We start from the raw sequence: 13977 nt of genomic DNA on the forward strand, positions 1-13977 counted from the left end.
GGAAAACACATTTTCTCTGCCAGCTGATGGTCTGTTTTCTGAACCCGTGTTCTCCTTCCTGATTGTGGTGGAAAACCAAGGTCTGACTCCACACTTGCTCCCACATGATTCCACATCACAGCCAAGAAGGGAATATCAGGCTCTGGATGGAATAATCAACTCACCAGCCAAGGTCTGGTTTTTCTAACAATGTTTCCATTTGTCGCGGGCCTCTGTGGTGCCCTTATATGCATTACTCATTTCCTTTTCTCAGCCAGCCCAAGAACAATGTATTACGATCATCCCCATTTTTCAGACAGGGAAACCAAGGCTCAGGAGGTAGGTAAGGGGTGCATAAGTGAGTCCCACCATCAGCTCCTTAGTTCTCAACCACCAAGTAATGCTGTGTTCCCCATGAGAGATTAACACTATTTTGTTTTTAAAACAAATGTAAATCTGTGCTCGACTTCGTTACTAATCAGAGAAATGCAAGTTAAAACCATGAGATACTACTACTGCTCACAGTGAGAATGGCTACATTGAACAAGTCTAAGGATGCAGAGCAGTGGAAACTCTCATCAGTGCTGGCAAGACGGTAAATCCATAGCCTGGCTTGAATAGTATTTCAGTGTTATCTGGTAAGGCTGAGGGGACACAGCCTCCAAGATCCAGCAACTGCCCTCCACGTTAACGCTAGGAAATGCGTAGGAAGTTGTCCACAGCCACGGAAGCAATCCAAATGCCACCAACCCCAGAGTCAACAAAATGTGGGATGAGCACTTTAAGCAGAATACAAGACAACAACAGAAAAGAATACACTGCAGCGTCATGATGCTTTAAACCCAGTGTTGCCCCAAGGATATGATACACAAAACATACTGTATGTTCAAAATTGAGGAAAATAAAACTATAGTATTCAGAAATGCATAGTTATGGAGGGGGGATAAATTAGTGGAGTTCGGGATACATATACACACAACTAAATATAAAACAGATAACCACAAGGATCTACTGTTACCGCACAGGGAACTGTACTCAATATCTTATAATAAACTATAAGGGAAAAGAATCTGGAAAAAGTTAACTGAATCACTTTTCTGTACACCTGAAACTAACACATTGTAAATCAACTATACTTCAGTTTTAAAAAAAGAAATATTACATACTTAAAAAAAAAAACGCATACAGGGTGTCCAACAAGCCCGTCTCCAGCCATTTGACTCTGGGGCTAGAATTTTCTTTGACTTTACTATTTACTACTGATTGGGCCCAAACTATAAGGACCTGAAGGGTTTCCCAGGTGGTGCTGGTGGCAAAGAACCCACCTACCAATGCAGGAGTCGTAAGAGACACGAATTCGATCCCTGGGTCAGGAAGATCCCCTGGAGAAGGGCATGGCAACCCACTCCAGTATCGTGCCTACAGAACCCCCTGGACAGAGGGGCCTGGTGGGCTACAGTCCACAGGGTCACAAAGAGTCAGACACGACCAAAGCAACTTAGCATGTATGCATGCCTGCATAAGGACTGAAGCTAATTTAAGAAATATGAGCTGCTAATTATTTCTGACTGTGAGAAATGCAAAAGATTTCTGCCTGTAGCAAGGCTATCGCCAAAGCTTATGGTTTTACAGTCCTGTAGGACATTAACTAGTTCAGCAGCTAATGGCAGAACACTAACCAGTTCTATATCTAATTATATCCAGTGCTTTCTTTCACAGACTAGGCCTCACCTCTGCCTGTCAGATGCTCCCAGCTGGTTCCTCATAATTAAGTTAATTATATGATAGGTACTCACTACATGAGAGTTATGTCTGTTTTTTGAACACTTTGAAAGCTCTATTTTGACAGGGGGCTGTCATGCTCTGCTTCCTGCCTTGCATGGTGAACACACACACAGGTGTTTATGTGTTATATTTTACAGAAAAAGGAAAAGTTAAAAAGACCCAAAACTGCATACAGGAAATCTATATATGAGGAAATATGTAGGTAAATGAAAACTTGTCTACTTGAAGGCAGGGGCTCCTAGTAAAGGGACTTAGCAACTAAAAGTCCTTCTGTCTAGGACTTCCCTGTTGGTCCAGTGGTTAAGAATCCGCCTGCCAATGCAGGGGACACAGGTTTGATCTCTGGTCTGCGAAGATCCCACAGGCTGTAGGGCAACTAAGCCCGTGCCTCGAGTCCCTGCTCCGCAACAGAAGCCACCGCAACAGGATGCCCGCACACGGCAACCGGAGAGCAGCACACTGCAGCTAGAGAAGGCCCATGAGCAGCAACTAAGACCCAGCACAGCCGGAGAAACAGAGAGGCTCCCATCCGTTACAGTCACCTGAGCTGGTGCCCAGGCCAGGCTGATACTGGGTTGGCTAAAAAGTTGGTTCGATTCTGTCCATAACATCCTGTGGAAAACCCCGAATGAACTTTTTGGTCAACCCAGTTTAACTGAGTCACTTTGCTATATAGCAGTAACGAACACAACATAGAAAGCCAACTATACTTCAACTAAAAAAAAGTCAATCAAGAGGCCTAACTTACTAGCACCTTGCCTCCCAAGTTTCCACACATTTTTAGTTCTAGACACAGGCCCAACTTTTGAGCCAAACTTTAGTCCATGTCCCTTCTTTCACCACCATATAGAAAGCAAAGTCTACCTTTAAATTAACAGCAATGGACAATATCTATCTCAGACTAAGTGCTTGACATTTTCCTCACAAATGAGGAGGCGTCTGACAATAACCCGGGAAATGAGTGACCAGCTCATACAGGAACACTATTTTGGATACAAAACAGAAGGTGTGGCTCTAGACAACATCGTTCCCAAAACTCCTCTGGAGGAAGGACAATTTAATAACGTGGTTTAAAGTTCCCTGGGGGTTCTGGGATGTAGCCAGGACTGGCACCTTTGGTGAAGCTCTTTTCAGACTCTCTTGGTGATGATTCTCACACTGCAGGGAACTCAGGGAATGTGTTAAAAATGCTGGTTCTTGAAAAAAGAAATTTTATTTTCTATCACTTTTAATTTTGTATCTATATGAGATGATCTGCTCAACTTATTGTGATAATCATTTCATGATGGAGGTAAATCCAATCATTATGCTGGACACCTTACACGTATACAGTGCATCATGTCAATTACAGCTCAATAAAAATGGAAGAAAAGATCAAAAACAACAAGAATAATTTAAAAAATAAAATGCTAGTTCCTGAGACTTCCTTGGTGCTCCAGTGGTGAAGACACCATATTCCCAATGCAGGGGACTCAGGTTCAATTCCTGGTCAGGGAACTAGATCCCACATCCCACAACTAAGACCAAGCATAGCCAAATAAATAAACATTAAAAAAAAAATGCTAGTTCCTAAAAATGAGATAAAATTAATGCAGTTTCTGGGCTCTGCTCCCAGGCAGTCCCAGGAGGAGGCCTCTGAGGCTGTATTTTCTTTTTTTTAGCCTGTATCTTCAATCAACCTTTTCAAGTAATTGAAGTACAGCTCTTTGGAAGCCCACAGCTGACAGACTAAGGGCATTTGCCAAAACCAAGAGTCTTCCAGCTCTGTGGTCGTGTCACAGGTCCCAGCTAAAGCTGCAAAAGCAGAACCAGGTCAGGCATCAGTCACCTCCCCACCTCAGATAGAGGACAATCAGCTCATTGCAGCCCTGTGGCTACTGATAAGATGGTATCTGCCCAGGTGTGGGTGTCTTGGCCAGAGTGAGTTGTTACCAGGGCTCCTCAGACACTAATACCTCCAATAACTAGTTGGGGGGGAGAGGTTGGGGAGTACAGGTGCAATAGGCTGGGTGTGGAGTATTCTGGAAGCGTTCCAGAAAAGCTGGCAAGGATGACTGGGCTTGCCTCCCCCTTCTAAAAGCCACACGCTGGAAACAATGAGTGAATGTGCTGGGGGGTTGCGGTTGTAGGAAGGGAGCAGGTGTCCAGATAACAGTCTTCACAATGAAAGGCCAGAGGCTAAAGTCTCAAGAGTCCAGTTTTCTGTATCTTCCTTCCCTGTTACCTGAGGTTTCCCCTCCCTCCTGTTTTCCATGAGGACAGCTGAGACCCACACCTTCTTCCCACTTTCTTCTGGGCACAACCTGCAGGGAAGCTCTCGGGTTGGGGCCAGGCCCTAGCTAATAAAGAAGCAATTGAGACAGGCTTGTTTGAGGGGAAGAGGGGATTACAGCTGTCAGAGGCATCTTAGCCCAAGGGAAGCCCTCCATTTCCTCAAGCCACGAATTTCAAGCTGCGGGTCAACAATATAATTGCGAAACCCGGCATCTTCTAACAAACTAAAATAGAACAGAAAATATCCGAATGTCCTTTAAATGGAAGAGCACTCTTTCCTGAAAGTTTTGGTTCTGTTTCTCTTAAATAAATCAGCAAGCCTGTTCAGTGGGCCACAACATGAAATGTATTTCATACTGCAGGCTGCTGATCTAAGTTTAAGAGCCAAAGTCTCAGGCATGGCCACTTCTGATGGCTTGGGTCCTGGCTTCTGACATCTACCTGAGCCACAGCAAGTCGACCCTAACAATGGTCCAACTTACTTCCAGGAGTGCCTGATCAAGGAGGTCTGAGGGCTGGATGCCGGATAGACCACCCAAAACTCAGGGCCCCTGAAGCCTCTGTCCCCAGTCCCTCAGCCCAGAGTGACACCAGGCAACCTGCCAACCCCTCCTGAACCAGACCTGAAGACACCTGCTTGCCCAGTCCTTTATGGGACTCTGTGCAACACAAGCCATGTCCATGCCTGTGGCTCACAGTGGTGCCCCCGCATTGCCCAAAGCCCCCTAAGCAGCCTCCCTATAAGCCCAGAGCTGCACAGGCTGCTAGTCTGGCTCCGCCAAGCAGGAAACTGAGGCCTGTCCCCTGCCACAGGTGCCATAAGGGGCGTTGATCCACTGCCCACTCTGCACACCAGCCCTGCCATGGCTAGACACTGGTGACCACCCTGGACCTGGGAGGGCCAGGCCAAAGGGTGCAGAGCCAGCGAGCAAAACCCGACTGGGGTTTTTACACAGGAAGGAAGAGCAAGGCGAGGTGGGGGAGGAGGCTGAAGAAGGGCGGAAATGACTGCAATGTCAGCACCCAGAGGCAGTCGATGGGGAGGCCAACCCCTCCCCACCCCTGCCACCCAGTTCTGACCTTTGTGCTCAGACAAAACAGCTAGTCCGGACCCTGGCCCTCGCCATAGCCAGCAGGGAGAGGGGGGAAATTTCAGAGAGAGTGGGGAATGAGGGGGGTGATTAAGCACAAAGGCCCTCCCAAAAAGTCCAGTTCTTTCAAGGTGGAAATATTATGTGGGCAGAGGGTATCAAAGGGGCAATCTGGGGGTGCACAGAGGAAAGGCATCTTGGGAACCCCAAACCCTTCCCTTCCCTCGGCTCAAGCAGGCACCAGCCAGGCCTGCTGAGGAAAGCAGGGGTGGCACAGAACTGGCCTCATGCACAACTGCCAGGCAGGTGGGGAGGAGACAAGAAGGGAGCGCCAGGGTCAGGGTAGTACCCGTGGAGCAGGGAACCTTACATTACTGATCTGGTCCTGGGTCTTCTTGATTCTCTGGAGCTCAGGCGTGTCTGCCACCACGCTGAAGCCTTTGCCCTTGTTCTTCTCAAACTCCTCCTTGTAGCGTACCTGGAGGACCAAGGTGGTGGAGAGGGATCAGAGTCGAGGCAGGGGGAGCAGAAAGGGCTCCAGCCTGCAGCAACCAGCCAGGAGAGACCCTGACCAGAAACCCCTCTGCAGTGACATCCACTCCCACCTCCCAACTCCAGGCAGAAACCTTGGCCAAAAAGTATCAGACCAATGATAATAAACTATTACTATGTATTCATATTTGGTGTATCCTGAGTGCCAAGAGCTTTACATGAACTGTCATTTAAGTCTTGCTATAGACTATCGTTAGTTCCATTTTACAGACAAGGAAACCTGAGCCACAGAAAGGGAAAGTCACCTGCCCAAGCTCACACAGCTTAGCAGCACAAGTTCAGAGCCAATAGGATGAAACTTTTATCTGCCTGACTCCTGAACCTTCACCACAGCCCATCCTGCCTGACGGCGAGAGGAAGAAGGTTCTTTCCAAGGACTGCCCCAGCCCTCACCCTGGCCAGGATGTGGTCCTACCCGCTGAGAGCCTGGGGGAGTTTCTGAGTGAGGGCTGTGCCAAGGGACAAAGTTGGTGCCCAGAAAGGAGGGCGGTAAGACAGCCACTCAGAAGACTCAATCAATGAGCCTTTGAGAGGCCCCAGTGGCTGCCTGGAGCCTGCCAGCCTGGCTTTTGAGGTCAGCACCACAGGAGGGGATGAAATGGGTGGGGGACAGATAGCACGTCAGGCTTCCAAGCGCCAAGAAAGACCTCTACCACCCCCTCCAATGCCCCTCTCTTCTGAGTATTCCATGGAAACCTGAGTAGTAGAGGGGCTTAAGTCAGACATTCAGAAAAGATTTCCCAAGCACTAAAGGAACTGAAATATGAAAACTGTCCTCCCCTGGGGGTTTTGAAGAACAGAATGGAGGCTGGAAATGGCCCTGGGACAGGGACCTATTCCTCCGGCTTTCAGAGTCTTTACTGTCCACCTCGGCAGCAGCTGTTCCAAAGCCCACCAGCTGCCTGGACTTCTTCCATGCAGGCTGCACTGTCCTGGGGGCAGGTCAGCCCAGGACACAAGGCCTAGGACCTTGGGAATTTCCAGGCCTTTCCCAGGCATGGAGTCATCTGGCCTCAGAGCTGAGCTGCACCGTGACCCGACTGACAACACGCACCTGTCGGTTCCTCTGCACCCCCCAGGGGTCAGGGTCCCTGTCTGTCTCCAGAGCCCCAGCTCACCCATCCAACAAGGGCTTCTTGTTCCTAAAAGGTTCCAGAACCTCCTTTGTTCTGACCCAGACTGAAATAAAGGCCTGGATGTGTTAGGTCCCCTCAGACTAGAAGTTAACACAGTGGGTTCAGGTACCAACCCACCCCAAGGGCCTAGAACTGCCCCACAGCGGCTCTTCCAAGAAGGCCTGGGCCAGCACAACAACTCTTAGTGGTAGGGGTGGGTTGGGGGGGAGACCCTTCTGGAAGCAGGCATCAAGAAAGGTAAAGCACTGAGAGTCAAAAATGCGTCGCTCCAGATGCAGAGGCACCAGATCTAAGACCTCTGGCCTTGATTTCCTCACCTGTAAGAGGACTGTCCATAATGGAGAGGGGGCTTCCTACCACCCAGCAAGAGCAAAGAGCCCGTGGGAGTTGGTATGAACACAGGTTGTCTCCCACTTGCTGATTGATCTTGGGCAACTGATTTAACCTCTTGGGCCTCAGTGTCCACATCTGTAAAATGGGGATCATGACACACCCATTCTAATCAAAGATACAGGTGGCTTTAAAGCAACAAACACATATGAAGCACATGATAAGTCACTTCAGTCGTGTCCGACTCTGTGTGACCCCATGGACAGAGCCCACCAGGCTCCTCCGTCCACAGGATTCTCCAGGCGAGAACACTGGAGTGGGGTGCCATTTGGCAGCGTTCAGTGTGCAAGGATAAGGGTTAAGTGTAAAGGTGCTTTGTCGAGTGCTGAACAAACACCAGTCCCTGACTCCTTCCTCCACTTCCTGGCCCTCTGGAGGGTCAGGCCCCTAATCCTGGGGAATAATTGTCATGGCAACACTACAATGACATCAGCTGGTTCCCAGGCTCAGGAACTACCTCTCCCTCCCTGCTGGGGAGGGATAATTCATTTCACTCCTGGCACAGGCAGCCCAGAGAGGGCGGGGCTGGAAGGAGCAGGGGGCAAGAAAGGACGGAGGCCTGTGCTCAGCACTACTTTGCTCTGTGTTCCTGGGCAAGTTGGGCCCCCTCTCTGGGTCTCCTGAGAGTGGCCAGCCAGCTGATCAATAAAAGTGCTCCTGGTTCTGGAGTTTCTGAAGCACCTGCCCCTGACTATGGAAAATCAAGGTGGGGAAGATTCTCTGGCCATCTGGAGCTGGAGTAGGTGGCAGAGTTTTGTGAAAGTCAAGGAACCAGAAGTCTGGGGAGGGCCCCACATGGAACCTCGCTCATCACCCAAGCTGGAGTGCTTGCCCTCCTCGGGGATGGCTTACCAGGATGTGACAGGGGGCTCTGAGCGGGGAAGTGACCTGCCCAAGGTCACTCAACCTGCCTTGTCGGTTCAACTCAGGAGTCCTGTCTGAATGCTTCCTGCCTGGGCCTCCCACCCTGGACACTCCCAAGGTAGAGAGGGGAGTGAGGCCTGAGGCTTCTCAGGCCTGAACAATCAGGGCCTAAGAAATTCCACTTTTCATATATAGATTTATTAATTATTCTCCCAGATTCTAGCTTGTTCATCACTTACCATAGGAAATAGTAGATACAAACAAAGGTTTGTTGGGTAAATAATGAACGAATTGAATGCAGAAATAAAATCTCCAAACAAGCAGCATAAGTGGAAAAACAACTGCCTTGCTGACCCAGTGTAAGAGGAAAGATCACTACTTAAAAATATATATATTGAAAAAAATGATACCAACAATTCCTACTTATTATGTACCTACCATGTGCTAAACCCACATACTATGTAACCCACCCACTTCTAACAAAAAAAGAAATTGTTTTAAGAGTAAACACACAGAGATGGGGAGGAGAGCTAATGAGAAAGGTCAGTCTGGAAGCAGTCATCAAAAGGTCTAATACTCCTCAGCTTTATCACATCCAAGTTCCATCTCCTCCCCTTTCCAGGAGAATAGTGCTGGAATAATACTGAGTGCTGACTGTATGCCAGGAACTGTTCTAAATACCTAATATATGCTAACATCCTCACAATAACCTTTGGAGAGAGGTAATTCATACTTTACAGATAAAGGCAGTAAGGTTCAAAGAGGTTAAATAACTGGTCCAAGGTCACTGAGCTAATGAGGGCAGATCCAGGATTTGGCCTTCAACTGGCTCGGGTATGAGCGCAGGCATGCTGCCTACCCTGCAGGTTATAAGATTCAAGGTAAGAGAGTGGGAACTTTGCACACAGCAGGGCAGGGCACAGGGCTTTGGTACAATCTCCTGTCCCCTGCGGCATGTGCCCCGTGGCATTTCCCAAGCACAGCACCAAGGATGATGAGGGTAGAATTAAAGACATCTTCTCCTTTCACTTTTGTCTGCGCTCAGAGGGCCACACAGACAGTCCCAGCTCAGCCCCACCCCAAAGCTGCTGCCTCTACTAGTCCTGGGGCTGGGGTGGGAGAGATGCCCTGTAGGGGTAGAGGGGTGAAGGGCCGCTAGGCCCTCGCCACTAGGGCTCTGCCTCAGCCAGGCCTGGACAGGCCCACCCAGAGGGTCATTTGTGGTCAGCCCTGTGGTTACCCGCCCCCACAAGGGAGGCTCCAGGTGTCCCAGACACCGAAAGTACCACTTTGGGAACCAATCTAGAAATAGGAAAACAAAGTTGAAATAGCACAGGCAACTTCCCAGAGACAGAGGAGACAGAGACACCAACGCAGGCCCAGGAAGGAGCCTGGAAAGAGATGGGAGGCTGGCCCCTGGTGGGTGGGGCGGGCTAGATAGGGAGGCTCCCACTTCCCTTCCCGACACAGCGGCCTGCCCAGCCCTCAAGGCCCACCCTGCCCCCACAGTGGCCACAGGAACCAGAACTGTCACGGCCCACGGTCCCAGCCAGACCCACTCAGCCCTTCCAAGCCTCAGAGCCTTGGGCCCAGCCCTCAACATCTAGGCAACTGGTCCCCATTTTACCAGGCAAGAAAAGAACACTGAGAGGCAAAGGGGTGAGACTGAGACCACACAGCCCGGGGAAGCAGCAGACAGAACCACACTTGCAAAGAGGACAGTACCCCTCTTCACCCTCTGCCTATCCCAACCCCTAGCCCCAGCCCTCAAGAGCCCAACTGCAGGAGATTAGAGCAGTGGCCTCAATGCAAAGCCTCAGTTCACACCCCTCACAGCAGCTCCTCACCTCCCCCTCTACCACACAGCCTGGCTCTACGCCGCTCAGAGCAGGTCTGCAGGACCAAAAGCCCTCATCAGAATCGCCAGGGCTGCCCAAAAGCAACTCCCTGGGCCCGGCCCAGAAGTGGCAACCAAAACCCCCTTGGGTGGGGCTGAGAACTCTGCATTCTAAACGCCACCCTCATCCCCTGCACCATCCCCCCTGGAGGCTGATGCATCCTGGGCATTAGTGTGCACAGCTGGGCGCCACAGCAGGCTGCAGAGGTGCTGAGAGCAAAGGGCTCGACTTCTGTCAGGGAGCTGGCTCTGCGTGGCCTCTAACCTGTGTCCCCGTCTGTAGCAAGGGGACAAGAGTCACTCCGTCATCAGGTGGTTGTGACGACTGAATGAGGTCAGGCCCGACCCCCGTGATGACCCATGAAGAGTGACTGGCCTTCTCATGACCTCCCCACCCTCCCAAGAATCAGGAACCCTGGGGACAGGCAGGGGCCAGGCCCCTGGGAGACAGGGTGGGTCTGGAGGTGGGCAGGGGGTGCTTCCTCCTGCAGACCCCGCCCCTCAGGGATTGAGTTCCACAGGCAAAAAGAGCTCCAGCCCAGCTTTTTGTGGGACTGATAAAGGCTGAGGGAATTAGCAGGGTTTGAATTTCTCCTCCTGAGAGTAGGTGTGTGTGGGGGGTATACGTGTGTCCCTTGCTTCTGCCTGAGTGTGTACACACACTCCCACACTCCTCTCATGCTCTGGGGTGAGTACAGGTCACCCCACAATGCTCTGACCTGCTCTCCCCATGAAGCCCCTTCTACCTGTGATAGGATGGGGAGTCCCTAAGGCGGTTGTCAGGGCCTGGCCAGGGGATTCCCTGTGCAAATCAGGCCCAGGCCTGAGTGCCATCTCAAGCCTTCTTCCTGCCAGCTGAGCCACCCAGCCTTCCTCAGTCAGGCGGGCTCTGGTACCCACATTAGCCCCCAAAGTGACTTCGGCTTTCACACCACAGCGGGGGCGGAGCCTGAGCTGGTAGATGTGAGCTGTGCTAAGGGCCAGATTAGCTTCCCCTACTTGCCCCCAGGTGGCTCAGTGGTAAAGAATCCGACTGCTGATGCAGGAGACGTGGATTCCATCCCAGGGTCAGGAAAATCCCTTGGAGAAGGAAATGGCAACCCACTCCGTCATTCTTGCCTAGGAAATTCCACAGACAGAGGAGCCTGGCAGGCTACAATCCATGGGGTCATGAAGAGACGGACACGACCTAGCATCGTGCACCTGCTCTCCCATCACGGTGGGATACACAGGAGGCCTGAACCCCTGGCTCCCAGGGCTGCACGAGGTCAAGGTCACTGTATTCGGGAGTGAAAAAAACAGAGCCTGGATCCTGCAAGCTCACTGAGAGTGCGTGTCAACAGGCAAAGTCCAGTGCCTCTCAGAGCCTTGGTTCCCTGCCTCTGACGCCTGCAGTCAAGTCAAGGATAAATGAGGTGAAGTAACTAAAGTGTTTGCTAAACTATAAAAGTTCCCACCGACAGGAGGAACTATCGTGTTTATTATCAAAGTAAAGATAGTTCTCCTTAGGGAGCTGGGTGGAAAACTGGAAAGAATACAAGTCTCAGACAAACTGGCATTCAAAGTCATTAGCACCTATTTCCTCTTCCGTAAAGTGAGAGGGATCCTGCCAACTGCACAGAACTGTGAGGCATGAACGCTAACACACCCGGAACACCAAGCACTCCATACATTAGCCACTAATACAGTTACTACCGCTACTGCTACTTGTATGATTTCAGCAAGCCCCTTACCGTCTCTGAGCCTCAGTTTCCCCATCTGTACGATGGGAAAACAGCACCTTCCTTGCAGGTTGCTGGGAGGATTAAATGAGAGAATGTGGGTAAAGCCTTTGCCATTCCAGGGCTAGTTCTCCTTCATGTGACCAACTGGGGGACAAGGAGCCAGAGAATTCACATCAAGATCAGGCAGCAGGCGCCCCACCTGGAAGGATCAGGAGGGATTCCCCCCTGAGGCCCAGGTGGATCCTCCAAGACATTTTCCTGGCCCTGGGCACCCTGCCCACTTGGTTACATTCCTCAAGAGTTCTTTGCTAAAGCCCCACCCTGTCCCACCCTGTCCCACCCTACAGTCCGGGCCAAGCTTGTCCTGGAAGCCCTCTCAGACCCCCAGTCAGGGTAAATCATTCTGATTGAAAGGTTCTGGACCTTTTGCTTATTCCTCAGTGACCCCTAAAGCCCCAGCTCTCTCTCCCTGGTGCAGGAACCCCGTCTCCTCCCCTACTGCAGTGGCAAGCAGGGCTCCCTCTGAGAAGGAGCTCAGGAAAATCAGACCAAGGAGACATGGGCACGACAGGCCCAAGGGCAAGGCTCCCTTAGCAGCCTGCCCTAGGACAGGTAGAAGAGGGCTGGGGACATGGCTAGAGGATAGACTGTGTAACTTCACTCTCCCTGGTCACTTCCTGACCAGGGATCAAACACGTGTCCCCTGCAGTGGAAGGGCTGAGTCTTCACCACTGGCAGCCATCCCAAGGACCTTCCTTTCGGGGTGGGTGTGAAAGGCTTGGAGGGAGAGGGGACCAGCTTCCTGGAGGAGGTGGGCTTTAGGGGCCTGCCACAAAATTCCTGATGCAGAAAGAATCTGAAACCCACACTCCTCCAACCCACTTTAGGTAGGGGGTGGGAGGACACACTCTTGCCCACTTCGCTGATCACATCAGGAAATGTGAAGTAACTGGGGGTGGGGGCAGGGAGACTAGGCAAGTGCTTGGATTTCAGCACCTTGCTGAGTAACCACAGAAGGAAGGAGCTCTTGCCAAATCCAGGCGGGCCCCGCCTCCCCCAGGCCAGGCCCCAGCTCTAGCCCCACTCCCTCACCTGACTCTGCAGCTCACTCTGTTGCTTGAGGCGGAGGTTTTCCGGGGTGTCAGCCACCATGGTGAAGGACTGCTTGGGGTAGTGTCTGCAGGACAGAAAACAACACAATAGGGTTCATCCTGGGTGAGAGGCTGGGAACTTCTGGGCTTTTCACCCCCTTATCCTTGGGAGGCCCCTGCCCCAGCATCAGGACCACAGTGCCCACCACCCATGGCTGCAAGGAGGCAAGTGTTTCTCAGCCTGGGCTGAACTGGGAAGATACATCAGGTCTGAATGATGGCCACCAAGAACCCCACAGGAGGCCATGGAGTTTCAGATCACCCAAATAATCCATGTCTACTGCGCAGGGAGGTCAAGGGGGCCAGGCACTCAGGAGGGGAGAAGATGCTCACGGGCTCAGGACAAGGCTTTCGGCTGAGACCAGAAATGGAGACCAATGAAGCAGACGAAAGGTGGGAGGGAGATGAAGACAGAAGGGGAAAGCAACATGCATACGCAGGGGGGCTTCTGGAAAAGGCAGTGAGAGAGAAAAAAGGCACCAGTGTTTCCAAGGGCAAATGAGGTCCAACTTAACCAGAGAGCAGCTGAGAGATCAGCTTGAGGCCAAAGAAGAAGTCACCATGTGACAGATAACAACACTGTAACAACAGTTGATGTTCCCTGTGCTAAGGGTGTCCATGCCCTAGTTCACCAAATTCTTAAAACCACCCTATTGTCTCCCTTTGACAGATGGGAGACAGCAGCTTGGAAAGGATACAGTGTGGCCAAGGCACAGGGCTAGTAAGTGGAGGCATCCACATTTGTTCCCAAACCATGTCTCAGGACCCAGCACCCTGAACCCAACCCTCCAATCTCCAGACACAGGCCAGACCAGGGTCTTATCCCCTAGGAGGAGGCCTGGCTTGGAGGTGGCAGTAGCCAGGGCAGCCCTCAGAGCCAAACCTGCCAGGACCTCCAGGGCCATCCAGTCCAACCCCCTCATTTCCTCAAGAAGAAGGTCGTGTGCTGGCACCGGGCACTTAGCTGACTTCATGATTATTTATCACATCAGTTGATTGTCTTTTCTCCACTAGTTCTTTGAGGTGAGAGGGTTCTCAGTGTTTCTTCTTCACGGACTTATCCCAAACTCCCCATACAGAATCTGGTGTTCAGTAAATATCTGTTGAATAAACGAATGTCCTACACTAGCTGTT

At 51.3% G+C, this 13977-nt stretch overlaps 1 protein-coding gene across 3 annotated transcripts in view; it reads right to left on the bottom strand.

Moving 5' to 3' along the window:
• LASP1 (LIM and SH3 protein 1) overlaps positions 1–13977 on the bottom strand; it is a 40709-nt gene that overhangs the window by 11346 nt on the left and 15386 nt on the right. For all 3 annotated transcript variants that reach the window (XM_006045882.4, XM_044939023.2, XM_044939024.2), the window contains 2 exons: positions 12785–12869; positions 5500–5607 (listed from right to left, as the gene is read on the bottom strand). In XM_006045882.4, the coding sequence (XP_006045944.1) occupies positions 5500–5607; positions 12785–12869 (193 nt within the window). The remainder of the gene's footprint in view (positions 1–5499; positions 5608–12784; positions 12870–13977) is intronic.

Source organism: Bubalus bubalis, chromosome 3 (assembly GCF_019923935.1).
Source record: "Bubalus bubalis isolate 160015118507 breed Murrah chromosome 3, NDDB_SH_1, whole genome shotgun sequence".
Taxonomy (NCBI): Eukaryota; Metazoa; Chordata; class Mammalia; order Artiodactyla; family Bovidae; genus Bubalus; species Bubalus bubalis.